This window comes from Simochromis diagramma, unplaced genomic scaffold (genome assembly GCF_900408965.1).
Source record: "Simochromis diagramma unplaced genomic scaffold, fSimDia1.1 OVJJ01000547.1, whole genome shotgun sequence".
Taxonomy (NCBI): Eukaryota; Metazoa; Chordata; class Actinopteri; order Cichliformes; family Cichlidae; genus Simochromis; species Simochromis diagramma.
In genome coordinates, this window is record NW_024386956.1 from 96,733 (window position 1) to 123,616 (window position 26,884).

The window sequence follows — 26,884 nt, forward strand, 5'->3', positions numbered from 1 at the left end:
TCCAGGAATGTCTGTAAAACGAGAGAAGAAGGTTACTAGGAGAAAGCACTAAGAATTACTTGGCCAGCCGGAGCTACACTGATGGTAGTTAGCACAATGATCCAACGAAGAAGCAGACTCTCCCGCGTTCTTAAGTAGTGTGAGAGGGGCATCACTCATGATGAGAAGCCATTGGGTGAATATGGTAGATGACCACAGGTTATAATCCAGAGCTTAACTTCACACAGCTTAGAAGAGGACGAAACATAGCCACAGGGCTATTGTCAACACACCAGTGGAAGCTGGGGGTCATCCGAGGGTATCTTTTGTACCTCCATCACATAGAATGAAGTCCAACTTGGATTTAGCAAAACTGACCTTCCTCTCACATTTTACACACCTTTTAGACAGGTTCCACATTGTTGGATGGGTCAGATGTATCCTTCATAGCCCAAGCTATCCCAGAATTCATAGCGCAGCCCAGCCAATTCCAGCTTCAACAATGGTGGCCGCTACTTAGTTTCAATATTACTCTGATTACGGTTTGTGAGTCATACTTTTAAGATATTTAGACGAGAATGTAGCTGTGTAAACTTCAAATATCTGCTCGGTTTATCAAGACATCACATATTCGTAAAAGTGCTTCGACGTTTTCGGAGACGTCTGTTACCCACCAGCTCGATAGCTAGAAGAGAACACATTGAGGGCACATTGTTTTCAGATCCCTGTGGTGAATTGGTGGTAACTTAAAATGTTATTTTTTGGCTATTTCCAGTGTTTTATTTGTTCCTGAGTAAATCGGTTCAGCTGAGATTAAAGTTATTAAAGTTAGTTTTCACAGCTGAATAAACTTCAAACAGAAAACTGATTAAACAGAAGAGTAAGATGGTGGAGAACGTACTCCAGTGTCCTGTTATATTTTAGCAAGCAAGGAGCAGACGGCGGAGTTTATTACACTCCATCGAGACAGCTGGTGACACAATTCTGAAGGCTAGACCGTCCCATTTCGCAGCCTTGCACTTCCAGCCTTCTCGGTCTTCGGAGGACATGGTCGACGCAAACCGAGAAGGCTGCGTCCTCTGGGTTTTGGGACATAGCTAGAATCTTTGTCCACATCTCCTATTTTTCTCAAAACAACAGTAATAAATTACATTACTTTGACATTTTTTTAAATCGTACAAAAACAATTTGCTATAATTGGCAGCTTGCAATTTACTACAAGTTGCATTTACTGAAAAAATGTGTTGCAGGGCTGGTTTGGATCTTTACAGCTCAGTTACAACACGGCCAAATGTTCTGTGGCACAGACGTGGCGCTGAAGTCACTCCACACGAAGGAAACACAGATGAGCCCTGTGTGGGCCAAAAAACACAGATAGTGTATGTGATTCATACTAAAACACATCAGGGGTGTCTCATTGTTGAATCGGCTGACCTCCATTCATTACCATCGAAACCCACTGCAGGTAACTGTCTACAAAAAACAATAAATACATTCAGTATTTTTTGTCTGTCCTAAATCGTCTGTTTTGATTTACAAAAGTATAAAACTGTATGATTATGAAAGATCTAATTTTGCTGGTTCTTATATAGTGAGACTCATTCACCCATTTCCACACCCAAGTGTTTTCTGTGTGGAGCAGCTTGATGTTTGTATCTTCCCCAAAGACTTCTCAGAGTGCAGACTGGAACACTCAGGGGTGAAACCACCAACCTTTCAACCAGCTCAACCTCTGAGCCACAGTTAGCCCAAAAACATTCAACAGGACACACAGAATAGAAAAGTCAGGAAGTGTTGTTTAATATAATATTGAAATACAGAGCTGAGGTTCAACAGGATGACTGGTGATGTTAGGATGTTTTCTCATTCATCATCATGTTGATCAGATTTAATCTTGATAACATGATAAGAATTAAGCATGATTAATTATTATCAAAGGAAACAAAAGTATAACTTTAAACTTTGTCTATTTATATCATCTGAGTCGCTGTTCTGCTGTCAATGTGATGATGATGCCCAGCATGACATTGATTATCTGTATTTCATCATGTTTGGTGTCAGCACTGAGAGTTTAGAGCACCAGCTGAAGACTCCGTTTAGAGTTTAGCAGACAGTCTAGTCCTGATCATCGGGAGGCTGGAAGGAATCCGGACTCTGTGGCTTTTGTTTTCTGCAGAACGATAAACCAGCAGCAACAGCCACACCTGCAACTATCAGGCCAACTATCACTCCAATAGATCCAGTTCCACTCGGTCCTGATCGATCTGCAGGTGAGAAACAGGTGTGAGGTGTCATGTCTGGGCCAAAAAACCAGAGATACTCTATGTAATTCATACTAAAACACACCAGGGCCGAATAACATGTTGGTCCTGGACCAAGCTCAACACTGGAGATCAACAGAGGTCCCCCCATAAGCCTTTGAGGAAGATTCGGCCGACCGCCATCTGGGTCTGCACAGCCTGTTCTCCACTGCAATTGGTGATGACCCCAGTTTTTATCAACCATCTGTCCCAGTTGCACCTGATCCTGTTCCAGTTGTGCTTGTCCTATGATCCCCGTTACATGTATGGGGCTGCAGTGGGCAAGCTACACCATGTGGACCAGCAGGCACAACTACTCAGTGTTGAACACTTGTTCTAATGTTTTAGGGGAAAAGGGGCAGTGCTTACATTCAATCTTTGGTTTGTATTTGTTTCCTCCTGAAAACTAGGAATCAGTGAGTGGTCTAAGGAGCTTGGAAAGAAAAGCGTCGGGACTTGTTTAAGTTGTTTAAGCTCCTTAGACTACGATGACCTGGATGACTGAGAACCTTCACAGACGAATCAGTGAGTGTTATTCCCGCCCACTATACAGTGATTACCATTATTATATCTTTCCCACTGTGAAGCACTTACAATGTTTGTGTGTCCCCCGACCACTGTTAGGTGATCAAAATAGTAAAGTTTAAATGAAGTGTAACATTTTCACTTACCAGCATGTTTTCAGTGAGATATAGATTCTCTGCTGGGGGATAGAGGAAGCTGTACCTTACTAAAAACCACTGAATGAAGTTTTCTAAATGATTTACAGAAAAATCAGAGTCACTCACTCACCTGGAGGAATTCTCAGATTGATGGTGATGTTTTTCCATGAACGTGTTTCTGCTATTTTAAAAAGACACTTGTATGTTCCCGAGTCAGCAGTGGTCACTTTCTTCAGGATCAAAGACGCGTCTCCATCCTTCATCCCTCTGAGAGCCACTCGGTTCTTATATGATGGATGCTGGTTGTTTGGAACAAAACGCCCATCCTGGTACAAAAAGACATTTTTCTGTCCCAGGCCAGCTCTGCTCCACTCTACAGCTGTGATGTTATTTGTAACTCGACATGGAAGCGCGACGTCCTGTCCAGACTCGGCTGTGATGTTTATCTGGACTGAAAGAGGAAACAACACAGAGCAGAGAGGTTAAAGGTCAACATGCAATTATAAGCAGAATTATTTACTTTAAATATTTGTTTATGTCTTTTAACATTTGGATGGATTTAATGAATGTTATTGTCTTAAAGCCCAGCAGAGGCCTGTACTATAAAGCAGCTTTGGGTTCGGGGTTTTCTGTGCTAGGAAGGTGGTTCACGTCTTATAACAGTGCATTGCCATGGTAACTTATGCTGTGAACCTGCTCCAGATCAGATTAAATCCAGATTAGAGATCATGATGCATAAAATAAATCTATGAACCAATAATGTTTTATAAGAGTTAATATGTGGTTGAAAACAAGATGCCTGCACTTCACTTGTGGAGCTCATGTTAAATTTGTACATAAACTAAGTTTAAATCCTGTTTTTGTATTTAGTCTTAAACAGAACAGATTCAATCACCATTTTTTCATTACCTGACTGATTATCCTGATTTCCATTATCAGAGTAAATAGATGGGGCAGACATGTTGTTGATATCACTTCCCAGAACCAGGCGAAGGTCATTTTAGCCTCATGCTAAACATGCAAAGTGTCAGAAACTACAAGATGTTAGCTTCCACAGAACAACAACATGTGCTGATAGTAAGTGAACATAATGTGTGAGAGAAAGCAGCCTCTCATTATAAGACACTGTGAGTCTCTGCATGCTGCCTTTATGGAGCTACAGCTGTTTGTGTACACTGAACAAGAAGCTTTGTAGCTGCATCCTGACTCCTGACACACGTTACACTTCTTTGTCTCTGTCACATCTGGATTACAGATGTTAACTCCACACAAACTGCACCCAGCCTTGTGTCTCCTCCACACACAGACAGTCTACTTTACTCCTCGTTTTCTCAGAAGGGCATTATGTTAGTTTCTAACAGTAAATCTCACCTGCAGAGACGAACACGAAGACGCTGAAAAACAGCAAAGTTGAGCCGAGCGAGACACTGACAGCAGACATTTCTTAACTCCACCCTTCAGAGTCAGAGAGAGAGACGTTAGGCTGCGCACCGCTGGTCTGAAAGGCTCTTAGCACATAAACCGTACGTACTAATTTACTTACTCGGGTTTCATATGTGATAGTTTGTATGCAGGACTTAGTTTTAGGGCTGAAAATGAATCTGAATAAATCCTGTTTCTCCCTCTCAAAGACTCACAAACTCCTGGCATCCCTGTTAGAAAGAAACATAAATATTTGAGAGTAAATGTTTGAGAACATTAAATTAAAAAAAAATCTGCCAACATTTTAAAATTTTGTCTGTGAAATAAAAAAAAAGGTAAGTGTGGTTGCTGAGAGAGATCTGTCCTTAAATGGACTTTGGCTGATCTGTTTGTTCTGTTAAACTTTGTTAAAGTTTGATATACTTTGATTTGATATGATATAGAAAATTTAAAAAAGAAATGATTTAAAACTCTTGTAAGTCAAAACATGATGGTGGACTAAAAGTTTACGTCTTTCAGTATTACAAAATTACTGTTATTTAAAAAAACAACACGCTTTTAATCTGATCGGTTGAGCTAAGTTATGGCATAAATGTGATGATGAAATTAAAGAGCTGGCTGGAAAGTCGCCCAGTATTCATGAGAAAGCTCCTTTAACTCCAGGGTGAGAGATGGTTTCACTGTGAGGGATCAGGCCTGCTGTCACACAGAGACTGATGACAGACATGCTCGGGGTGAGCCACTCAATGTGTGGAGCAGGTGAGATATGGCGTCGTCTGTGAAACGATTAGTCTGGTATGCAAACTGAAGTGGGTCAATGGTGACAGGAAGTGAAGGAGTGACGTGACCAGTCTCTCTAAACACTTCATCACCATTGGTGCTACTGGGCACCGCGGGAATCATTGCGTCAAGCGGACTGTTGCTTCTTTGGGACAGGGACGATGATGGACTCTTTGAAGCACGTGGGAACCACTGCTTGGGCCAAGGAGAGGTTGAAGATCTCCCGGTGCTAGCTGGTCAAAGCAGGCTCTCAGGACCCGACCCCCTTGCATCTGGTCCTGCTGCCTATAGCGTTCAGTCTCCTGAAAGCTTTCCTGCTCTGTGATGATAAAAGTGCTGTTGTCACTGGTGCACTCTGAGACACAGAACTGTACAGAGGGGTCTGACAGCCTGAATGAAGATACTGTCATTCTTTGTGTTGGACTGCCATCTTGTGTTGCAGTTAAGAATTGTTTTTAATCTTTAAATGCACCGTGCATTTTGTGCATGCTAACACAATTAGAGTGATGAAACTCCATAAAAAGATTTGAGACAAGTAATATTAACTGTATTTATCTTGTACTGATGCTTTTTCAGAAACCACATCTACTCCTCGTGCACCGTCACATAGCACATGAAACTTTCTCTTGCACGTAAATCTCTGGATGTTAACTGTCCCTTAAATTGCAGTAACACAATCCAGTATTAATTGTGTGTAAATATTTATTAACAAGGTGAAGTTGAAGATGACACAGGGTGTAGGTGAGGAACTTTACATTATTTACTCCTTGCAGCACGAGTTAAATTAAGGAAAGTGGCAAACTTCACAGTTCAGGATCAGAGAGAAATATCTACACATCAACTACACCACCGGGCAAAAGTTTTAGAAACATCGATGGATTTCCACTTATTTATTTACTTATTGCAGTTCAAGTCCAATGACTAGCTTGAAATGGTACAAAGGTGAGTATTGAACTTCCACAACAAAAAAGGTAAGGTTACCCAAAACTGTAAAATAATGTACATTTCAGAATTATACAAAAGGGCCTTTTTCAGGGAACAAAAAACGGGTTAAAATTTAAAGCTGTTCTGCTGTAATGGAGGTCGATCAAGCCGTGAGAGCTGGTGCTACTAACTCCTACAGGTGTTTCAACTTTTCTGGATTTCTTCCAACCCTCTGTCTGCATAAAAGTGCTGGAACACACTGTGGTACCACACCCATGAGCACCAGTGAACAGTACTGCAGAAAGTAGTGTGCTGCTATAGAAATGGTGAGAAAAGGGCAATTAACAGTGGAAGAGAGACAGACCATCATAACACTTGTAGAGTATGTTCATACAGAGAAATTGCCAAGAAGAGCACAGATTAATCACGGTCATAGCAAGCCTCAGTTTCAGCTTTGAAGGGAAGACTTTGAGCTGCAGGATTGACAGGATGAGTTGCAGCAGGAAAGCCACATATTAGAATAAGACACTGGATTGCCTGGGCCACGAAACACTGTGATTAGACTAGTGAAGACTGAAAGAAGGTTTTTTGGACTGATGAATCAAAATTGTAAATCTTTGGTTCATGCAGGATCTTTGTACGACGTTGAGTAGATGAACGGATGTTTCCACAGTGTGTGGCATCAACCAGGTGATGGTCTGAGGCTGTTATGTTGGATCCAGGATTGGTGACTTGTGTAGAGTGAGACGCACAGCAATGGGAGCCGTTTTGTTTGTTTACTAAAAAAGCTGATCTCTGCATGAGGATCAGTTTGTTTGGTTCACAAGTTCTTACAAACAGCTGAAGCTCCAACACAAAAACACTCACTGACTCTGAGATTAGAGCTCAGAAATTCATGTGTGTTTGTAACACAGTTTGACTTCAAATTTTTCAGAAGGAATTCGGGAGAAATATCTGTCATCTAAAAAGCTTTAATTGCCTTTGGCAGGTGAAATTACAAGTACACAAGGCTGAACCCCAGTCTGTCTAGAAACATGAACACAAAAACACATGCATAGCCTTGATTATCTAATGTTATCCTTCAGCTTATTCTAAGGCTCAGTTCAGGACATCTTTATTCTTTAACCAGAGACTGATAGAAAACTATTATCAGTGTATGTGTGAGCACGCAGCAAAGACTCTCAAGCGCTCTGCGTCCACTCTTCAGTACTTCAGCCCAGTCTTAGCACCGGAAGAAGCTCATGATCCTCAAAACACAGAGTGCCAACTTGTTCATGAGCACATTTGCATTGTGTATATATTCAAATAATAAAACAGCTTTATTGAATTCTTTTATAAACAATTTATATTTTTTCAACCCTAACAGCCGGAGTCTGAACATTAATCATCAGACATGTTAGACGTCTACAGTCGTCTGCTGGGTGTTCAGGACGACTCATCATGATTTCAGTCACAGACCAGCTCTTGGGGGGAAAGAGGCTGTTCATCCTCTGGATGATTATGAGTGTTAGAATGGCGTCGTTTTCTTTTGTAGATCAAAAATCCAACAACTACAACAACAGCAGAAACACCGATGATCAGTGCAACAGATTCTCCTGTCGGACCTGCAGGTGAGAAACAGCTGTGAGGTGTCAGGTAGGCGACGAGTGAAGAACAGAATCTTTTTCTTTGTCAAGTAGATTAGGTTAAAAAAAAGAATAAAGGGTGAATAAAGAATGACAATTTGGACACTCTGCATTTGAAGTGTTTCAATACTGCCAGAGCTGATAAGAGGATTTATATTTATGGGGAAAAATACCATTTAAATTTCCCCTAGGGTTAGGAGACATATATGTCTTTGTTTCTGCTCTAACCAAACAATGCTGCTCTACAACTCTAGACTACCAGCCACAAAGACAACAGCTGGAGAAACATCTGTCTACCTCTGACATCCACCAGCTCATCCATACAACAAACACACATCAACAAGCAGGAAGCAGCTTCACCTCTGATCACACACACACTCAACTCTACTCACTCACCTGGAGGATCAGTAACTCTCAGACGTACGTAGCTGATATATTTCCATGAGCGTGTTCCTTCCATAAAGACACCACACATGTATGTTCCACTGTCAGCAGGCGTCAGGTCGTTCACAATCATAGACAAGTTTCCATCCGTCATCTGTATGTCCAGGAGATCCACCCGGTTCTTAAAAGACCAATCCTGGTTGTCTCGTTCAAAATTCCCATTCAGGTACGAAAGAACATGTTCACCTTCCAGACGAGATCGCATCCATTTTACGCCTGTGATGGAGTTGTTGTTGTTTGAACTTTGACATGGCAGAGTGACATTTTGTCCAAACTCAGCTTTGATGTTCATTTTCTGACCTGAAAGAGGAAACAACACAGAGCAGAGAGGTTAAAGGTCAAAGTACAATTATGATCAGAATGATTGACTTTAAATATTTTGTTTGTTTCCTTTGACATTTGAGTTTTTAGTCATGTTGGATTTAATGAACCTCTGAACATCCAGCAGGTCACCAGTGACCCACTGAGGGGGAATTTTAGCCTCATGCTAAACATGCAAAGTGTCAGAAACTACAAGATGTTAGCTTCCACAGAACAACAACATGTGCTGATAATAAGTGAACATAATGTGTGGCTCTCATTATAAGACATGGTGATGGGTGATCTGGCAGCAGAGTGCGGGACAAGAAATGGGCAAATAGTTCAAACTGTGAGTGCACTTTATACACATGTATGAAAAGAAGTAATTATTGCCTTTGTGTGTTTGACTGTCTGCTAACCAACTAGTATAGTATCATAGTATTGTAGCACTTTTTTTTCTAATATCTCTCTAATACATTTTTCTTTCACAAAAACTGGCATGCTCAGTCATCCAGGTGACTAAGTCCCCAAAAGTTGATTCTGTTCATCTGGATGTTGCGTTACCAGAGATTTCGTCACTCATCCGAGACACTTGGATGAGTGACGAAATGTTTCTCCCACTGACAACATCCAGATGAACAGAATCAACTATTTGGGGTGTAACAAAAAGCTTTGTAGCTGCATACTGACTCCTGAAACTACAACACATTACACTTCTTTGTCTCTGTCACAGCTGGATTACAGATGTTAAGGCCACACAGATATGTGTCACCTTCATATGCACAAACATAATCAGTATTAAAATTACTCTAAGAAGAGGCTTCAGGGAGACGTTTGCTACGTTGGACTGTAGGACCATCAGAAATGTGTGCAGAAACAAAACAGGCAGCACTGAAAGCAGCTCTAAGTGTTTGTGTTGTTCAATGATTTGTGCACAACAACATCCATTTGTCATCATGTGGACATTTTTCTCACAGACGCCACAACTTTAACACCCACCAGCTCATCCATACAACAACAAACATCAACAAGCAGGAAGCAGCTTCACCTCTGATCACACACACACACAACTCTACTCACTCACCTGGAGGAACGACAATCAGATAGTTGTTAATGAGCAATTTCCACGAGCGCGTTTCCTCCATGAAGACACGGCACATGTATGTTCCACTATCAGCCGTGTTCGCATCCTTCAGAATCAAAGACACGTCTCCATCCTTCATCTGTCTGTCCTGCAAAGTCAGACGGCTCTTAAAAGATGGATGCTGGTTATCTGGATTTAAATGCCCGTCCTGGTACAAAAGGACATATTTATCTCTAAGGTCAGCCCTGCTCCATGTTACACGTTTACTGTTGTTTGGAGCTCGACATGTCAGAGTGACTTTCTGTCCAGACTCAGCTGGGAGGATTTTGTGTTCTGAAAGAGAGAACAAAACAGAGCAGAGAGATGTTAGTTGTTTATTTACTTTTGCATCTGAGTTTTAGGGCCTTGTGGTGGTATGGTAGTTATCACTTTTGCCTCTCGGAAAAGTCCTTGGTTCAAATCCTTGATCTACTCTTTCTGTATTAGCCCTGTAACAGACCGGCATCCTGTCCAGGCTTCACCTGCTACTAACTCAGTATCTGTGATACAGTCCAGGCCGAAAAACCGTGGCTTAGTTAAACAGAAGGAGATAGATTGAAGTTTTTTGCCATTTTTTCTTTCATTCATGTAAACCTGCTACACAGTAAAAAATGGAGTGTCAATATTTCAGAGTAAACCTATTTTAACCTAGATAGAGTATTTACAACTCTATGAGGAGTAAAGCAGCTCTAACATCAGAGTTAAAAGTCAGTGTAAAGTTTGTTAGTCACGCAGTGAAGACTTAACTCCAAACAGTGTTGATTATTACCAGTCCGCAGGCGTGTGCGGCCTCAGAGCTCTAATGCGCAGGGAATTTTCTCCGAAGAGCTGCCACAGTCAGGTAAGTGAAGTTAACGTTCCCATACTGGTGACATTGTTTAAAAGGTAGTTTTAAACTAAATAGGTCTTTATAGTTTCACTGATGTCGAGTGAGGACATGTTAGCAGCATTTACCCATAGGTTTAGTGACATTCCAGTAGCTACATGCTAGCAGTTGCTAAAAGTTCAGATGTTCGTTATCTTCTGCGTTAATATGAACCTAAAACATTTTAACTATGTATTTCTTCTAAATGCTGTCTAAATAATATCATTGTCACATGTCAAATCACAGTTTGAACAACTATATTACCGTTTATCAGTAAGCTAATAATCGCTAATTAGCTTACATAAGCGAACATACTTTCAGAAAAAGTGGGTAACATTACCATAAAGTTAACTTTACTGGTTTAAATTATTTTAAGCAAATGCCAAAGGCATACACTACGCTAGAGTTTTGCTCATTATTTAGTAAGAAATATGTATTTTGTGTAAATTAACTGATAGCAATGTTAATGACATGTTAAGTAATATTAAGTAATGTTTCTATTTTATAGAAAGGTTTAAGAGTACGCAAAAACCAAATCTCTGAGAGATGCAACCAGAAGACGGATGAGAAACATACTTGAGGCTGAGATGACAGAATAACATGGGAATAATTCTTTGTTTATTCGTCTGTAGACTGGGACAGTGACTTGTCTACCATCTTGCTGCTGCTACATCTGCTACCACCAGCTGCACAAGGGCGAAAGAGACCAGGAAAGATGTCTGCATCTCAAGCTGTCAATAACCTCATCAAATTCCCAAAGGTATGTTGTTTAAAATATACTTTCCATCACCTCTATTTACATGGACAGTGAGTTGAGCTAATCTACTGTCAGAGGATAGTCACTTAATACTGTTGTTTAATGTGTTGTTGTAGGCTGGAACCAGTGTACAGCAGCATCTAGACAACATCACCCGAAGCAGTCAGCCCTACCTTCTTACTCAGGGATCCACAAGAAGCAGCATTCACACCTTCATTGTGATTGAGAAGCATGCACTTCCATGTAAAGCAACAGGTTCAGTAGGAGCCCTTGATGAACTCTTTAGGGCCCATTATGTCTTTGGTACATCATACAGTTAATCCCTGACCAACTTTTTTACTTTTCTGCAAACAACTACGACATTGGGGAAATGTCATATTGCTTTCTCTAGTGAGCATCATAGAACTGTGAATTTTAAAGGTTTGTTATGTTAATTAAATGACACTGAAATGAGAAACATAATAAATGCTGTTGCTTTAACCTGTATATTTGTTATTATTTCCATAATGTTGGATAGATCACAGTTATTTAGTAATATAGCATCATAAGATGAATATGAAAAAAATCACACTACAAAGAAATAAAAATGATATATTATTACACATCAGAGTGCTATTATTAAACTAAATTTGGAGTAAAAATAGCTCTATAAAGTGTAATCAAATTACTCTTAACGGTGTGAATAACCCTCAGTGTTAAATATTTTTACACATTTTGTTGTTAATTTTGACACCAAATTGAGTACAATTAACACTGAAAAGTTAACACTGGCCATAGAGTAAATTTAACTCTAATTTTGAGTGGGACCAAATGTTATCTGAAGCAGAGTTAAAATCAACTCTGTAAGTGTAAAATTGACACTTGGTTTTTTACTGTGTAGCATCCACCAGATCATCAGTGTAGCCTCATGCTAAACACAACAGCTAGCGGACCTCTGAAATCCACAGCAACTGGGCCTCGCCAACCATAATGGTATGTAAGAAGGATGGGATATACTGTCTCTGCATTGTTGGCTATCCACTGGACCCAGTAGCAGTTTTTGATACAGGCGACATGGGCGGTTGCCCAGGGCGGCATAGTGGTGGGGGCGGCAAAAAAAAGTTGCTCGGGCTCATGCTGGACTCATGCTGCCCTGACATCATGCCGGCGGATTTTGGGGATGGCATAGGCACTGATCGGTTTTCTATCGCACATTTGCTGGGAGTAAGGGCGCCCTCCGTTGGCGAGGTGCGCCTACTGCAGATGCTTTTCTTTCTGAGCTCTGTAGACATCCAAGGTCCAAAACAAAATGCAGCAGGGACCTGTTTTCAGAGTCCAAATTGCACCGGACTGCCTGATGACTAGACGTTGACAAGCTGTGCTGGCTAAAAAAAAAAGAAGAAGATAGAGTCCTTCAGGCTCTATCTCGGTGGCTGCAGAAGCTGACCTAATACACACTGGTCGATTGGTGTATTGCACACTGATGTTTATAGTCTTTCAGAAGACCCTGCCACCAGTCCTGCCCATGCAAACAGCAGGATCCCTCCAGGCACCAAGGGAGTACTAGTCATCAGGCAGTCCGGTGCAATTTGGACTCTGAAAACAGGTCCCTGCTGCATTTTGTTTTGGACCTTGGATGTCTACAGAGCTCAGAAAGAAAAGCATCTGGACTTCTTTAAGTTGCTTGAAGACGTTTCACCTCTCATCCAAGAAGATTCTTTAGCTCTAGAGTCAAATGGTGGAGAGTCCCAGATTTAAACCCTGTGAGAGAGTCACACAAGAGGGAAAGTGGACCACCCAATGATCCTCTACGTAACCACATGAGCCAAGGTGTGAAAACAGGTTCATCAGCCAAGGTTTCGGGTGAGCTCCACCTAACGCCACCCTATCATGTGATGCCTTAATGCTCACTCACATCCTGGGCCATCTGACCTCAGGAAATCACATGACAGGGTGGGGTTAGATTTGAGCTCACCCGAAACCCTGGCTGATTTTTATCAGCATGTTTTCAGTGAGATTCTCTGCTGGGACTGCTGAATGAAGTTTTCTGAATGATTTACAGAAGTTTACAGTTACCTTGCTCACTCACCTAGAGGAACACTGAGAGTGATGGTGATGTTTTTCCATGAACGTGTTTCTGCTATTTCAAAAAGACACTTGTATGTTCCCGAGTCAGCAGTGGTCACTTTCTTCAGAATCAAAGACGCGTCTCCACCCTTCATCTGTCTGTCCCGCAGAGCCACTCGGTTCTTATATGATGGATGCTGGTTGTTTGGAACAAAACGCCCATCCTGGTACAAAAAGACATTTTTCGGTTCCAGGCCAGCTCTGCTCCACAGTACAGCTGAGATCCTATTTGTAATTTGACAGGGCAGAGTGACGTCCTGTCCAGACTCGGCTGTGATGTTCATCTGGTCTTAAAGAGAAAACAACACAGAGCACAGAGGTTAAAGGTCAACATGCAATTATAAGAAGCATTGTTTACTTTAAAAATGTTCTCTATTTTCTTTGACATGTTTAGTCCCCATGTTAATGTCTTAAAGTCCAGCAGAGGCCTGTACTATAAAGCAGCTTTGGGTTGAGGGTTAACACTGGGTTTTCTGTTCTAGGAAGGTGGTTCGCGTCTTATAACATCCAGTGCATTGCCATGGTAACTTTCGCTATCTTAAGTAGCTAACTTAAATCATGCTTTGAACCTGCCCCTGATCTGATCTGCTCCTGAACCTGATTAGATCCAGATTGAAACATCAATCAGGTTCCACAGAACAAAAACGTGCTAATAATAATTGAACATAAAGCAGTCCTCTCATTATAAGACACTGTAAGTCTGTGCATTCTGCTCTACAACTCGAGACTTCCCGCCACAAAGACGACAGCTGGTGGTTGTCTGTCGAACCCAGACATCCACCAGAGGCCTTTACTTCATCTCTCTGCAGGGAGAGGCTAATGTTTTCAGTAGCCTCTAAAGTCTTTGTGTTTCCCTAATAAGCATCAGAAGCAAATAATATATATACTGTATATATGTACAACTTTCCCACATTTTGTCACATTACAGCCACAAACATGACTCAATTTTATTGGAATTCCACGTGAAAGACCAACACAAAGTGGTGCACACGTGAGAAGTGGAATGAAAAGATAGATGGATGGATGGATGGATGGATGGATGGATGGATGTGTGTATACTTGTTCAAGCCACTGCATGCATACAGAACAGGCCTGTGTTTGAATTCAGTTTTAATATTCAATCTTTATTTGCAAATGAAAAAATGGAAATGGAAGTGTTGCAGAAATTGCATTAACTCATATGTGATGAAAGCTCAGTGGTTTGTGGTGTGTGCGTGAGCGTAGGCAACGTTTTCTTTACAGCATGTTTTCAGTGTCGAATAGATTATCTGCTGGGAGAATACAGAAAGCTGCACCTTACTCAACCAATGAATGAAACACAAACTCCATGCCAGATTTACAGAAAAATCAGAGTTACTCACTCACCTGGAGAAACTTTCAGATTGATGGTGACGTATTTCCATGAGCCTGTTTCTGCTATTTTAACACGACACTTGTATGTTCCAGAGTCAGCAGTGGTCACTTTCTTCACAATCAAAGACGCGTCTCCACCCTTCATCCGTCTGGGAGCCACTCGGTTCTTATATGATGGATGCTGGTTGTTTGGAACAAAACGCCCATCCTGGAACAAAAACACGTTTTTCTGTCCCAGGCCAGCTCTGCTCCACTCTACAGCTGAGATCTTATTTGTGACTTGACAGGGCAGAGTGACGTCCTGCCCAGACACAGCTATGATGTTTATCTGGACTAGAAGAGGAAACAACACAGGGCGGGGAGGTTAACGGTCATCGTACAATTATGAGCAGAATTATTGACCTTTTGTTTAATTGTTGTTTATTTCTCCCCTGTGAATTGAACACACTCGCATAAGACAAGGACTTTCAGAATAAAACAGGAAACTAACAGACAGGGGACCAGACAAAACACTGAACTGACAGACTCACGAGCAGACACAGTAGTGACACCATGGACAGACAGAGGGAACACAGGCAGGTATAAAACAAAACTCTAACACACAGCACACCTACACACAAGACATAACAGAATAAACAAGAACATAGAATAATATAAAGAGTCCTCAGACTCGGGACCATGACAGAAGGTGGTTTGCCTCTTTCAAGAGTGCACTGCCATGGTAACTAGTGCTAACGTTTAACTAGCTAACTTCACTTATGCTGTGAACATAACCTGCTTTGGATCAGATTAAGATCCAGATTAGAGATCATCAGGTTTGAAACATCTATGGACCATTCAGTTCTCCAGAAAATAAATAGCATAACTACTCCTGGATGATCCCTCAGTCCTCTCCGTGCAAAGAATGGGAGGGTCTAATTTTGTTTTGTTTGTTTGTAATTGGGTCTAATGTCTTTGTTTCCCTGATGAGCATCAGTAATAAATAATAAATAATGTCAAATTTTAGATTCAACTTTATCCTGTGATTTTCTATTTTTATATTCTGTTAGAGGCAAAGACATTTTAAAACAGTTGTAGTGGTTCTAAAAGTGTTAATATCTGATCGAAAACAAAGTACCTGCACTTTGCTTGTCGAGCTCATATTAAATTTTGACAAAGACAAAGTTTGAATTCAGGTTTTGTATTTAATCTTAAACAGCACAGAGTCAGTATTTAATCAATGTCTTTTTATCCCCTGACTGATTATCCTGACGTCCAATGTCAGTTTGAATAAACTCAGCATACCCTGGATGTTGATATCACTTCCTAGAACAGGGCCCAGGTCACTAAGGACCATCTCTGGGTAAATTTCTGCCTCATGCTATATTCGCAAAGTGTCAGAAACTACAACCTGTTAGCTTCCATAGAACAAAATCATGTGCTGTAAACCTCTGACCAGCTCATCCATACAGCAAACAAACATCAACAACCAGGAAGCAGCTTCACCTCTGATCACACACACACTCGACTCTACTCACTCACCTGGAGGATCAACTCTCAGGTTGATGATGGTGAACTTCCATGAGCCTGTTTCTCTCAAAAAGACACGACACTTGTATGTTCCAGAGTCAGCAGTGGTCGCTTTCTTCAGGATCAAAGACGCGTCTCCATCCTTCATCCCTCTGAGAGCCACTCGGTACTTATATGATGGATGCTGGTTGTTTGGAACAAAACGCCCATCTTGGTACAAAAAGACATTTTTCTGTCCCAGGCCAGCTCTGCTCCACTCTACAGCTGTGATGTTATTTGTAACTCGACATGGCAGAGTGACGTCCTGTCCAGACACAGCTATGATGTTTATCTGGACTGAAAGAAAAAACAACACAGAGCAGAGAGGTTAAAGGTCAACATACAATTATGAGCAGCATTACTTTAAATATGTTGTTTACTTTAAGTAATTTTAACATCTCAACATCCATCAGTGTCCTGTACTATAAAGCAGCATTTGGGTTCATTGTTAACATTGGGTTTTCAGTGCTAAGAAAGTGGTTCGCATCTAATATGAGTGTATCACCATGGTAACTTACGCTAACTTTTAACTAGCTAGCTTATTGTTACCTCACCAGATCCACGGCCCTGATCCATAGTAAGGAGCGCGCTGTCAAGTGACGCACTTCAAGGACAGTTTCCCGTCTCAAATCTCTGATTTTCTGCATTATTCATTGGCTTATTACCCACCAGTCTACTGTTGTGTACACCGCTCTTGGCCGCTGTCTTTCATTTTTAAGGCTATCTGCTATAAAAAGCCAGGCCAGGAAAACCTCATTCATGTTTTTCTGTGTTTTATTCTCAGTTACTTTGACACAAAGGCATCTGCTGTGATGTTCCCACCTCTGATGAAGTCTCACATGTATCAGTGCTGATAAATGATCAGAATTCTAATATTTCTGACTGTCTGAGGCAAAAAATGAATCGAATCAAAACCTTGTGAATCAGAATCTAATGGATTATAGAAATCAGTGATGATACCCAGTCCAAGTGAGTAGCCTAGGCCTGACAGAAGTGGATGTAGCTGTGTGTAATCGGAAAAGATGAAAAGAACTATTGATAACTTTTTGGTTAAGGCCTGGTCCGTCTAAAATTCATAACCAGTGCTCTGACACAGAGCCATTAACCTCTGAACGCTAGAAAAAGCACAGTGTATCCAGAAAACACACCATAAATGCACTGCCCAAGTGTCCCCTCTCCCCATTGCCTTTCAGCAGCATGCAACAGCAAACAGGTCGTCAGAGGAGTAGTGATGTTTCAGTTACGAACGAAACAGCTCTTAGAGCCGGATCTTTGAAGTGAACGACGCGAGCCGGGTTTTTTTTTTTTCTTCTCTCACCCTCTCTCTCTCTCGCCCTTTTTTTTCCGCTTCACTCTGCACACGAGCCTTGTGCTTATGGATTCAGAAAGTTTATTCATACAGGCCCATATGACAGTGAATATGCATCTTCTTTTTGTTTTCATATTTTAACTTCATATTTAATTGCGTTGTGGTTTGCAGTGTTTTGTATTGTTTCCCTTTAAACTGGTTTAAAAGGAAAAAGCTGAAAATTTATATGAGTGCTTGTGTATAAATACACAAACAACACACATCTGCTTTCAATTGTGTAATTTAAGTGGTCTGGGCAGCTCTGTTTTGGAAGTTCAGTTGATGCTAGAAATGTGTTTTGGAGTTTGCACGTGCTTTGTCTATATTTATACATAAACATATATAAATAAAACCACGTTTTTTTTACATTAGTAATTCCTTTTGTGCATAATTTTATATTTTTGTTAATAATGAATTAATTAAAGCAACAAAACCAACTGAATAGACGGTTGGGAGTCGGAAGAGTCGGCTCTTTTTAGTGAGTCTTGCCGAAAGAGCCGGATCTCTAAAAAGAGTTGGAAATCCCATCACTACAGAGGAGGCCGATATTATGATTAAGTTTAATATTGTCTACATCTGCCAAAGAATTTCAAAGCACTTTAAGCACAAAATTGTTAATTAATCATTTACAAGTCAACACTGTCTGTATGGACATCAAATTCCCCCCCACAGAAGTGCACATGTAAAACTGCGGTGTTCTTGTTTCCTGTTATGCCGTTTTTCTTCGGTAGCTACTCGTAATCCCTTTCCCCCACTCCCTTCCTCTCTCTCTCTCTCTCTCTCTCTCTCTCTCTCTCTCTCTCTCACACACACACACACACACACACACACACACACACACACACACACACACACACACACGGCGAGGGCGGGCCGTCCCGCACATCCTCCCCACAGCCCGGAATACATTTCCCTTCAAGAGAAGGGCATAACATTGTGAAATGTGAACCTAGCCAACTTCTGCTTCCACAGAACAACAACACGTGCTCGTGAAACGTGAACATGTGTGAGAGAAAGCAGCCTCTCATTATCAGACACTGAGTCTCTGCATGCTGCCTTTATGGAGCTACAGCTGTTTGTATACACTGAACAAAAAGTTTTGTAGCTGCATCCTGACTCCTGACACTACAACACACCACACTGACACACACATTACACTTCTTTGTCTCTGTCACAGCTGGATTACAGATGTTAACTCAGCCTCGTTTCGTCTTCGTCTACTTATCGTTTTCTCAGAAGGGCATCATCTAACAGTAAATCTCACCTGCGGAGACGACCACGAAGACGCTGAAAAACAGCAAAGTTGAGCCGAGCGAGACACTGACAGCAGACATTTCTTAACTCCAAACTTCAGAGTCAGAGAGAGAGAGCGAGACTGATGTGACGTCAGGCTGGCTGGACCCGAGCCCACCAATGGTCTGAAAATCTCTGGACAAACAAACGTTACGTAGTAATTTACGCCCTCGGGTTGTGATGGTTTGAGCAGCTGTTTGTAACGAATCTGACCAAATCAGTTTTCCCCTTTTAAAGACTCTAAATTATTGGCATATTTGTTACAGAGAAACGTATATTTGGGAGTAAATGTATGCAAAAATTAAATTTAAAAAAAAACTAGACACCTTTTAAAATGTTGTCCCTGAAAAAATGTGTTGTGTAGTTAATGAGAGATGTTTACTTTAGGCCAGTCTGTTTATCTGCCAATAAGGAAACACAAAGTTTGATTTGGAAAAATTAACAAAATATATTTTTTAAATCTTTTAATGCAAAAAAGAAAAATGATGGTGCACTAAAAGCTTTACGTTTCTTAGTGTTAAATAATGTTACTTTTAAAAAACAGCCACCGTTAATCTGATCAGTTGAGCAACATTATTGCATAAATGTGACGAGGAAATGAAAGTCGCCCAGTTTTCATGAGAAAGCTCTTCTGGCTCAGTTCCAGTGTGAGAGTGTTCACACTCAGCCTGTGAGGGATCAGGGCTGTCACACACAGACATGCTGAGGCCTTTACGTCTGCATTTATGATGAATTTGTCTAATGAGAATGACCACAATTGTATCATAAACCATGAGGAGACACGTGGTAGTTCAGATATTGAAGAAACTCTCTTTATCTTCATTCAGACCTTTGTTCTGCTCTACACTCTGCTGCTCCTCTTTCTCTGTGTTCATGACATACTTACACCAGAAGCTCGGTGGGAACAAAAACAGGGAAATAAATCTATTTGTAGTGAGGATTGTTAAGAAAAGAGTTGGATGTTTTTCTTTCTTTCTTTTTACAGCCTCACTTCCTGCCTGTGCATAACCATTAGAATATATTGATGCCATTACACTTTGGATCTCAGCCTTTAAGTGGATGGACTACACTGATCTTCATTCACAGAAAACATCCACAGTACCTCTCACACAGATAACCATTCTTACACTTAAATGCTGTTGATGGAGGAGAAGAAACCGTCCACAGCTTTCAGTCTCCACATTTGAAGCTCTGCAGGAAACCCTGACAGCAGCTTTTTAGCTCCAAAGCAGGTTTAGCTCTGGTGCAGAGTGTTGGTGACTCTGCCCGTGGACACAGTTATTTCTGCAGGTCACCTTGTTACAGGTGCATTTGGAGGAGACTCAAAGCTTTGTGGCAAGGAGTTTACTGCAGACTGCAGCATGTTTAATAGCAAGCATGATGTGAGCCTGATGTGGCTGATAGCTGCTTCTAGCAGTCTTCATGTATGTGGAATGAGAGGGGAGATGTCATCAGGACCAGTTGCTGATTGGACGTCTCAAAGCTGTGAGTGCTGAAACTTTGTCCTGTAGCTCTTCACTCAGTCCTCACCCTGAGTGTTTAGAGCCCAGCCCCACATATTCCTGCTCCTCAGGAATTCTGGGATTTGGATGAAACACAGCTAAACTGACCTGAAGCTAACACGGAGGTCAAGGGGAGGAGCCACAATACAAGCTGCATCCAGCCAATGGCTGCACTGTTGAGCCATGGATGTGCAGAGAGTCACATGTTTAGTCCCATTTGTAGAAATGTGTCCATGATGAAGACAAATGCAGTCACACAGCTCTGCAACAGCACAAATCACTTTGATGGAGTTTGTTTGTGCTGCTCTCAGATCTGTACAAGATGTGTGTCAACATGCTGCAGACTCACACAGATGTGCTGTGTTAGCTTCATGTGTCCATCTATCACAAACATGCTGCTTCTCCTAACAGGAAGGACTCCTCAGCCGTGTCCACAGCAAAGTAGAATCAAGGCTTTAACCAGGCTTTTATTGTGAAACACTGAACATGTGGAAAAGTCAGCCTGAAAGTCAGGGAGAGAGTGGGCAACGATCCCACAGGAAAAGAATGGAAGAGAGAAGACACATCCAGGGAGGAGAGAGATGGAAGCAACATGTAGCAGCTGATGAAGTCAGGCGGGTGGGCTGTGCACACAGAGGACTTTATGATCTGGTTCTCAGCTTCACCTCTCCATCGCCCTCCCCACGGCTACACTACAGGTGAGCTGACACATCCATCAGTGGAGGCTGTGGGGAGTAAGGAGCAGCAGCTGAAGCAGGTTCATTCGTGTTGATGGTTTACAGGTTTCCTTGGTCAAAGGTCACTCAGACCTTTGACCAAGGAAACCTTTGAGATTCAGCTCTGTGATTTCACCTTCTACTGATGGAGTGTAGACCACATCACCTTCACAGAGGACGACCACACAGTCGCCCGTGTGCAGGCCGATGAGTTCAGTAGCCAGCGACTGAAGATGTTAGCGTAGCTTACCAGTGACAGGAGCCAGTGGTTTTTCCCAGCTGATCATGATGGATGCATCTCCCACTTCCTCCACTTCATGCTCCTTGGGATCATCAGCTTCTATGAAACAAACGTTGATGCATGACACAAACTGTATTTCAGTCTGGCTGCACTTATTTTTAAAATTAAGATGACGAGAAATAAAACCAGAAATGGAGTCAGAACATAAAGTACGAGTGTTCGCACCTGTTGTTTGTCAAGTAGTAAGAATGAGGGTGTCCTCGCCTCCCTCAGGAACCTCGCAGACATTAACAGTGTACCAGAGGTAGCTGTGCAGGACACATCTGACAGAAACAAATCTGTGATGAGCAGAAGTTGTAATCAGGCAAGATTTCAACACACAACACTTTTGAACTGAACTTGTAAATGTCTGAATATGTCTAAGAACAACAGGTGCTCAATGAGCCCGTACTCCACTCTGAAACCTGAAACTGTGTCCAAGGCTGCTGGAGGTCATATCGCTCACAGACTACAGGACAAACAGAGAAAGTCAGAGATTCGTTACTCAGGACAGTCTCATACATGCATTCACTGAGGTGACTCAGCCAGCCTCTCTTAACTTACACGATCCATAAGTGGTGGTGAAGTCAAAATTCATACCAGAGATGGTGTAGGAGTTTAGATGGCAAGGCCACCTCTCTCCTCGGGCTGTGAGATAATTGACTGAAGGACAGTTTACAGGCTGAGATTATTACAAATGAAAAAAAGACATTAAGTTTAGCCCAATCATGGAGGAAGAGGAAACAAACCCTATCAGCTCTCCATTTAAGGATGTACTGGGTGATGATCCACTGAATAGCGAGTCTGGTTGGCTTCCCGATTCTGTGATGATCACCTGGACGGGACGGGGACCACCTGAGACAGAGACACAGGAGTAGAGACAGCTGCTTTACCACTGAGGGGAACAGTCACATCGGTTCTCCAGAGTGGGAAATCATTTTGTTAAGCCAGTAGCTTTACATAACCCAGTTTAACAGTGAGTGGGTGTGTGGGAGGATTTTCCTGAACAGAGCAGAGAAAAAGGTGAGATCCCAGCACAGTTTCCACCGTAGTTTACGATTTTTCCTGTTTCTCAGAAAGAAGCTAACAAAGTGCAAAAACACTTTAAAAACTGACACCAGTATAAAGCTTGTAGTTCTCTTACAGTGTTACCTGACATATAAAACTTATTCTTCCACCACAAACAGCTTGTGTTGCTATATAGTCTCTTTTCCATCCAAGAAACATGTTTCACTGCAAAATTAAGCATCAAACTTCACTATATTCACCCAAACAGGGAGACTGCTGTTTGTAGATTACAGCTCAGCGGTGAAACACAACAGTGCTCGGCAGACTGTTCACTAAGCTGAGGGATCGAGGACAAATTAAAGGGAATCAGAAACGTTTAAAGCAGCAGATCAACGGTAAAATACACACCTGCCAAGAACAGGCTGCAAGTGTCACACACTGATGTGGCAGTGATATCAGACGCAAACATTACCGTGTACATCATTACACGCTGCCTACAAACACTCAGTTTACCTGCACAGGTCCTGTTACAGCTGCACTTTGAATCTCAAGTCAGAATTATTTCACAATCAGAATACTTTATTAATCCCTGAGGAGATTATGCGAGGGAAATGGGGTTAAAGGGGGAGACTGCTGCAGACTTTGGGAGAGCAGCAATAGCTGTAGCTTGTTTGATGTACTACAGCACCACCATGTGTTAGAAATGAGTCATGGCAAAAAGCAGACTTCAAGGTTGTCTGAGGTGCAGTTTGACCTGAACTTTACAAACAGAGAACGACTTCACACAAATCTCTGGATCTCCTGATCAGACACGGTGCAGGCTTCACCTTCAGGTGTACAGACTGTGTAGGACGGGGCTCCACGAGTTACAACAACAAAGGATGTACCACTAAAAGCATGCACTGTGTATCCATGTGTCTTCAGTAGGGTGGAGTTCATATCAACACTGTGTGCACACCTCACTTTGTAGTTCTTCTAGTGTGAATTTATGAATAAAAGTGGAAAAAGTTCAACAAACGCAGTCAGATTTACCTCCAGCCTGCATCTGCACCCCGGGGGTCATGTGGATGAACTCTGGCCCCTCTGTGAGCTTGGAGCCACAGATAAACCCCATCACAGAGTCCGAGTGCTCCTCTGCCATTTGCACCTGTGCAACACAAAACAGCTGTAAGCTGTATGAAGGCTGATGTGTAGTCCTGTAACACATATAGAAAAAAAACCATCAGCTTGTTTGTTACATGTACAGACTGAAGGTTTGAGGTGATCCTGCTGTACCTCCAGGATGTCTGCATGGGTCTTCAGCATGCAGATCTTTGGACCGAGCGACTCAACCAGCTGCAGCAGCTCCTCGCTGTTGGTTACATCAGCAGACACACAAAGGTTGGACTGCTTCTCCTCCATAATCTTCAGCAGCTTTGATGCTAGAAGGTGAATGTCTGCAGATAAAAGAAGGAACAAATGAAGAAGGAACAGAAAATGAGAAACCAAAGAAAACGCCACCAGTCTCTGTTTGGACTTTAAATAATTAAGGTTTTAAAACTACATACTTGCTAACTCGGCTCTTTCTGAATAACTAAGCTGCTTCTTACTGGCAGGAGAGTCGCTGCCATTCTTGGGGCTGAGAGAGAGTGAAGGTGACAGAGTTACTGTACTGATATTTTGTTCCTGGATTGTGAAGCAACACAAATAAACACATGAGCCCCACTGAGGGGAAACTCTGTAAAGTTGTACCTGAAAGTGTTGCTGTCCCGGATGAACTTGTGGACACTCTGGGCGGTTTAAGCGTCGATGCGTTCGGCTGCCTGCAGCACACGGAGCAGCTGAGACATGGAGATGATGGGATGGAGCTTGATTCCCTTTGAAGCCAACATCTCCACACCACCTTGCTCTCTGTCCATTAGGACCACTGCATCCGTCACCTTGAATAAAAACATGTCAGAGGTCATTCTTGTGTGCTGCTGCTCTTGCTGACATCAGTGCAGCGTAACGATCGTATCTTTGCTGTAACGTCAGATTCTGGACCTTCTTTGCAGAGCCCTTCAGCCGTCTCCAGGATGCTGGTGCCGCTGGTCACCGTGTCCTCAATGATCAGGCACGTGTCCCCCTGACGCAACGACCACCAGCCGTTTGGTTCCTGAAGCAGGGTTACAGAAGGCAAATTACGAGTCCATACTGAAGGACAAACTTCCACTTATTCTCAAACTGGGAAATATTAAACAATAATATCACAGACACAGTTAACTATCTGACTGCACTGGATACCTGTGGGTACAGCCTGAAGCGTCAGGCTTTTCAAACATGTGGACTATAAGTCTGTTAGCCTTTTGAAAATCAGTTGAGGGCGGCTCTGTCATGGTCCTGGGTCGTGCGACCCAGTGTTTTGTGTTTTAGCCTATTTTGATGTTTATTCTTTGTTTAGGGTCACTAAGGCAGTCCAGCCATTTGTACATATTACCCGTGTATTAAGTCTCCCTTGCCCTTCGTGTGTTTATGTCTGCGTGTCTCATATTGTCAAGTCCATGCTGTCAGTTATGTCATCTCCCCTGTACTATGTCTCCCCGGTTCATGTGTCTTGTCTAATCTCCATGTTTCCTGTTTTACTTTGAAAGTCTGTATTCACGGTCAGTGTATTCAGTTTCACTCCTTTTGTCCTGTCGTTAAGTTCATGTGTGTCAGCTGTGTTCCCATGTGTGGCCACTTCCCCTGATCATCCCTAATGTGTATTTAGTCTCTGTGTTTCATACAGTCTGTCTGGCGTCGTCTGTGTTATCACCCCCCTGTGTTCCACCCTCGATGTTTCCATGCCCGGTCTGTTGTGTTCTCAGTCATAGTTCAGAGTTCAACCTTAGTTCATTCCCAGTTTAGGTTTCTGTTTAGTTTTGCTTTTGTGCTGCCCTTATCCTTGTTCATTTCTCTTGCATAACCAGCCACAAATAAAGGCTCGCTTTTTGTTAAAGTTCACTACTGCATCCTCGGTTTGTGTTCGCTCCTGGGTCCACCGCACACATTCCGCACGGTCTGCCTCTGCAGACTGTGACAGGCTCACCATAGTCTTTGGCCTCCTTCTGCCTGATGACCAGGGGCAGCTCATGCCGTGAGCAGGTCACTGTGGCCAAAGGCAAGGCTGTGTAAGTGGAACTGCAGCCCCTCTTCTTGCACTCGCTCGTAGATGAGACTCGCCACCTGGAAGAAAAAAATATATATAAAGGAGAGAAAAATGAGCAGTTTAGAGTGATGTGCTGCAGATGATGAACTTTTAATAAAATGTTCATTAAAAAGCTGATACATTTAAATGATCAGCTGTTTAAGGCTGGACAGTTTGAACTGCTCATCCTTATCTTATCCTGAGTGACCTGAAGAGGAGCTGCAGAAAGCTGCTGATTCATTTAAACATCATTGAGGCTTGAGTGAGTGATTAGCTGCTGACAGGTCCAGTCTGATCTGTTTGAACTGCCTCACGCTGTGTGAAAGGAGGAGTTCCCTGAAACTCAACCATTAAGTATTAATGTTACACAGGAGCTGACGAGTGCCTACACAGACACATTTGCCTTCAGAAAGTGCATCCAGCAGACGTTTCCTGTGTCCGGTATCGCTTTCAGCTGTTCTGAAGTCAGTATGCTGTGCAGTCATGAAGGCAGCACGTGGTTACCTGGTGCGTGAGCGCGGGGTGGGACACGAGCACCCTCAGGTGGATATAAATGGGTGCCAGCAGGCCGCTCTTCAGCTTGTATTCTCCAAACTTCACTCCGTTCACGTCGTGGAGCTTCAGGATTAAACTGTCAGTGGAAGCGCTACCAGGAACCCTTGCGCCAAATGTTTCAGAATAAAAGCGTCAATGTATGTTTTGAGAGCATTTAATGTTTACAGATAAAGTAGGTCAGTGAGCATGTGTGATGAAGCCTGGTAGAAAGAGTCGTTGTCTGTGAAAGTTAAAATGAACCTGATGGCAGACATGTTTCATTAGCACCTCAACATAAAGAAGTGCTGAGGGGTGTTGGCAATGAATGTGAGCCAGAGATCAGTGGATGAAACCATCAGAAGCTCATGTTCTGCAAAAAGAGAATACGTTTTTGTTTTCTGAAGCTATTCTGGACATTTTTAAAGTCTTCAGCATGAAGTTGTCGTTCATCGTACTGTGAGGTTACAGGCTAGACTGCTTAATAATGGCCTCCAAGTTTAACCTGACACTTTTATTCATATTTACTTCATATTTGTATTCTGTGTCTCCAAAGTCAGAATACAGTTACATTTTAGTGTCGCTGATTTGCAAAACAAAAGCTAAACTCGGTTCAGACGTGAGTTACAAGTTACAAAACAAAGATCTCAAACTAAAACCCACGTTCTCAGTCCCAATAAGTAAACACAGTGAAGCTCTGCTGTAAGTCTTTCTGACTGAATAAAGTCATACAAAGACAAACTTGCATTATGCAGCATTTTATTCAGATTGCAACTAATCCGTGTTCAGATGTTTTTACGTCTGTTCTGCTGTATTCTACTGGTTACACTTTTATTTTTCTTGATAAGAACTGAGTTATGCTGAGGTACATCC

General features: G+C 42.2%; 3 protein-coding genes across 4 annotated transcripts; all 3 read right to left on the reverse strand.

The window, feature by feature from the left end:
• Positions 1–1,755: 1,755 nt before the first annotated feature.
• LOC120737775 (butyrophilin subfamily 1 member A1-like) lies at positions 1,756–4,442 on the reverse strand. 2 transcript variants are annotated; one of them, XM_040038637.1, is made up of 4 exons: positions 4,313–4,413; positions 3,851–3,952; positions 3,072–3,392; positions 1,756–2,243 (listed from the first exon to the last, which is right to left on the reverse strand). In XM_040038637.1, the coding sequence occupies exons 2-4, from the start codon at positions 3,900–3,902 to the stop codon at positions 2,095–2,097; spliced, it is 522 nt and encodes a 173-aa protein (XP_039894571.1). In that variant the 5' UTR covers positions 3,903–3,952; positions 4,313–4,413; the 3' UTR covers positions 1,756–2,094. The 2 variants fall into 2 exon arrangements, with proteins under 2 accessions (XP_039894571.1, XP_039894570.1); XM_040038636.1 differs by lacking the exon at positions 3,851–3,952 and having other exon boundaries at positions 4,313–4,442.
• A 1,385-nt stretch (positions 4,443–5,827) lies between these two features.
• LOC120737772 (obscurin-like) lies at positions 5,828–18,903 on the reverse strand. Its single transcript, XM_040038633.1, has 7 exons — positions 18,801–18,903; positions 16,162–16,485; positions 14,653–14,973; positions 13,250–13,576; positions 9,521–9,853; positions 8,089–8,436; positions 5,828–7,671 (listed from the first exon to the last, which is right to left on the reverse strand). The coding sequence occupies exons 1-7, from the start codon at positions 18,868–18,870 to the stop codon at positions 7,514–7,516; spliced, it is 1,881 nt and encodes a 626-aa protein (XP_039894567.1). The 5' UTR covers positions 18,871–18,903; the 3' UTR covers positions 5,828–7,513.
• A 2,806-nt stretch (positions 18,904–21,709) lies between these two features.
• On the reverse strand, positions 21,710–25,515 carry LOC120737771. The gene is made up of 7 exons (XM_040038631.1): positions 25,382–25,515; positions 24,358–24,469; positions 23,883–24,254; positions 23,611–23,771; positions 23,368–23,531; positions 21,892–22,182; positions 21,710–21,796 (listed from the first exon to the last, which is right to left on the reverse strand). The coding sequence occupies exons 1-6, from the start codon at positions 25,424–25,426 to the stop codon at positions 21,915–21,917; spliced, it is 1,122 nt and encodes a 373-aa protein (XP_039894565.1). The 5' UTR covers positions 25,427–25,515; the 3' UTR covers positions 21,710–21,796; positions 21,892–21,914.
• Between the last annotated feature and the right edge of the window lie 1,369 nt (positions 25,516–26,884).

Excerpts from the sequence above, each read along its gene's own strand:
- LOC120737775 (XM_040038636.1), bottom strand. The coding sequence starts at position 4,382 with ATGTCTGCTGTCAGTGTCTCGCTCGGCTCAACTTTGCTGTTTTTCAGC. Across the intron at positions 3,393-4,312 it reads CTTCGTGTTCGTCTCTGCAG|TCCAGATAAACATCACAGCC; the intron begins GTGAGATTTACT and ends TTCCTCTTTCAG. Across the intron at positions 2,244-3,071 it reads CAATCTGAGAATTCCTCCAG|ATCGATCAGGACCGAGTGGA; the intron begins GTGAGTGAGTGA and ends TCTCACCTGCAG.
- LOC120737772 (XM_040038633.1), bottom strand. The coding sequence starts at position 18,870 with ATGTCTGCTGTCAGTGTCTCGCTCGGCTCAACTTTGCTGTTTTTCAGC. Across the intron at positions 8,437-9,520 it reads TCTGATTGTCGTTCCTCCAG|GTCAGAAAATGAACATCAAA; the intron begins GTGAGTGAGTAG and ends TTCCTCTTTCAG. Across the intron at positions 7,672-8,088 it reads GAGAGTTACTGATCCTCCAG|GTCCGACAGGAGAATCTGTT; the intron begins GTGAGTGAGTAG and ends TCTCACCTGCAG.
- LOC120737771 (XM_040038631.1), bottom strand. The coding sequence starts at position 25,426 with ATGAGCTGCCCCTGGTCATCAGGCAGAAGGAGGCCAAAGACTATG. Across the intron at positions 23,772-23,882 it reads AGAAAGAGCCGAGTTAGCAA|ACATTCACCTTCTAGCATCA; the intron begins GTATGTAGTTTT and ends TTTTATCTGCAG. Across the intron at positions 22,183-23,367 it reads GGTGCAGATGCAGGCTGGAG|GTGGTCCCCGTCCCGTCCAG; the intron begins GTAAATCTGACT and ends TCTCTGTCTCAG.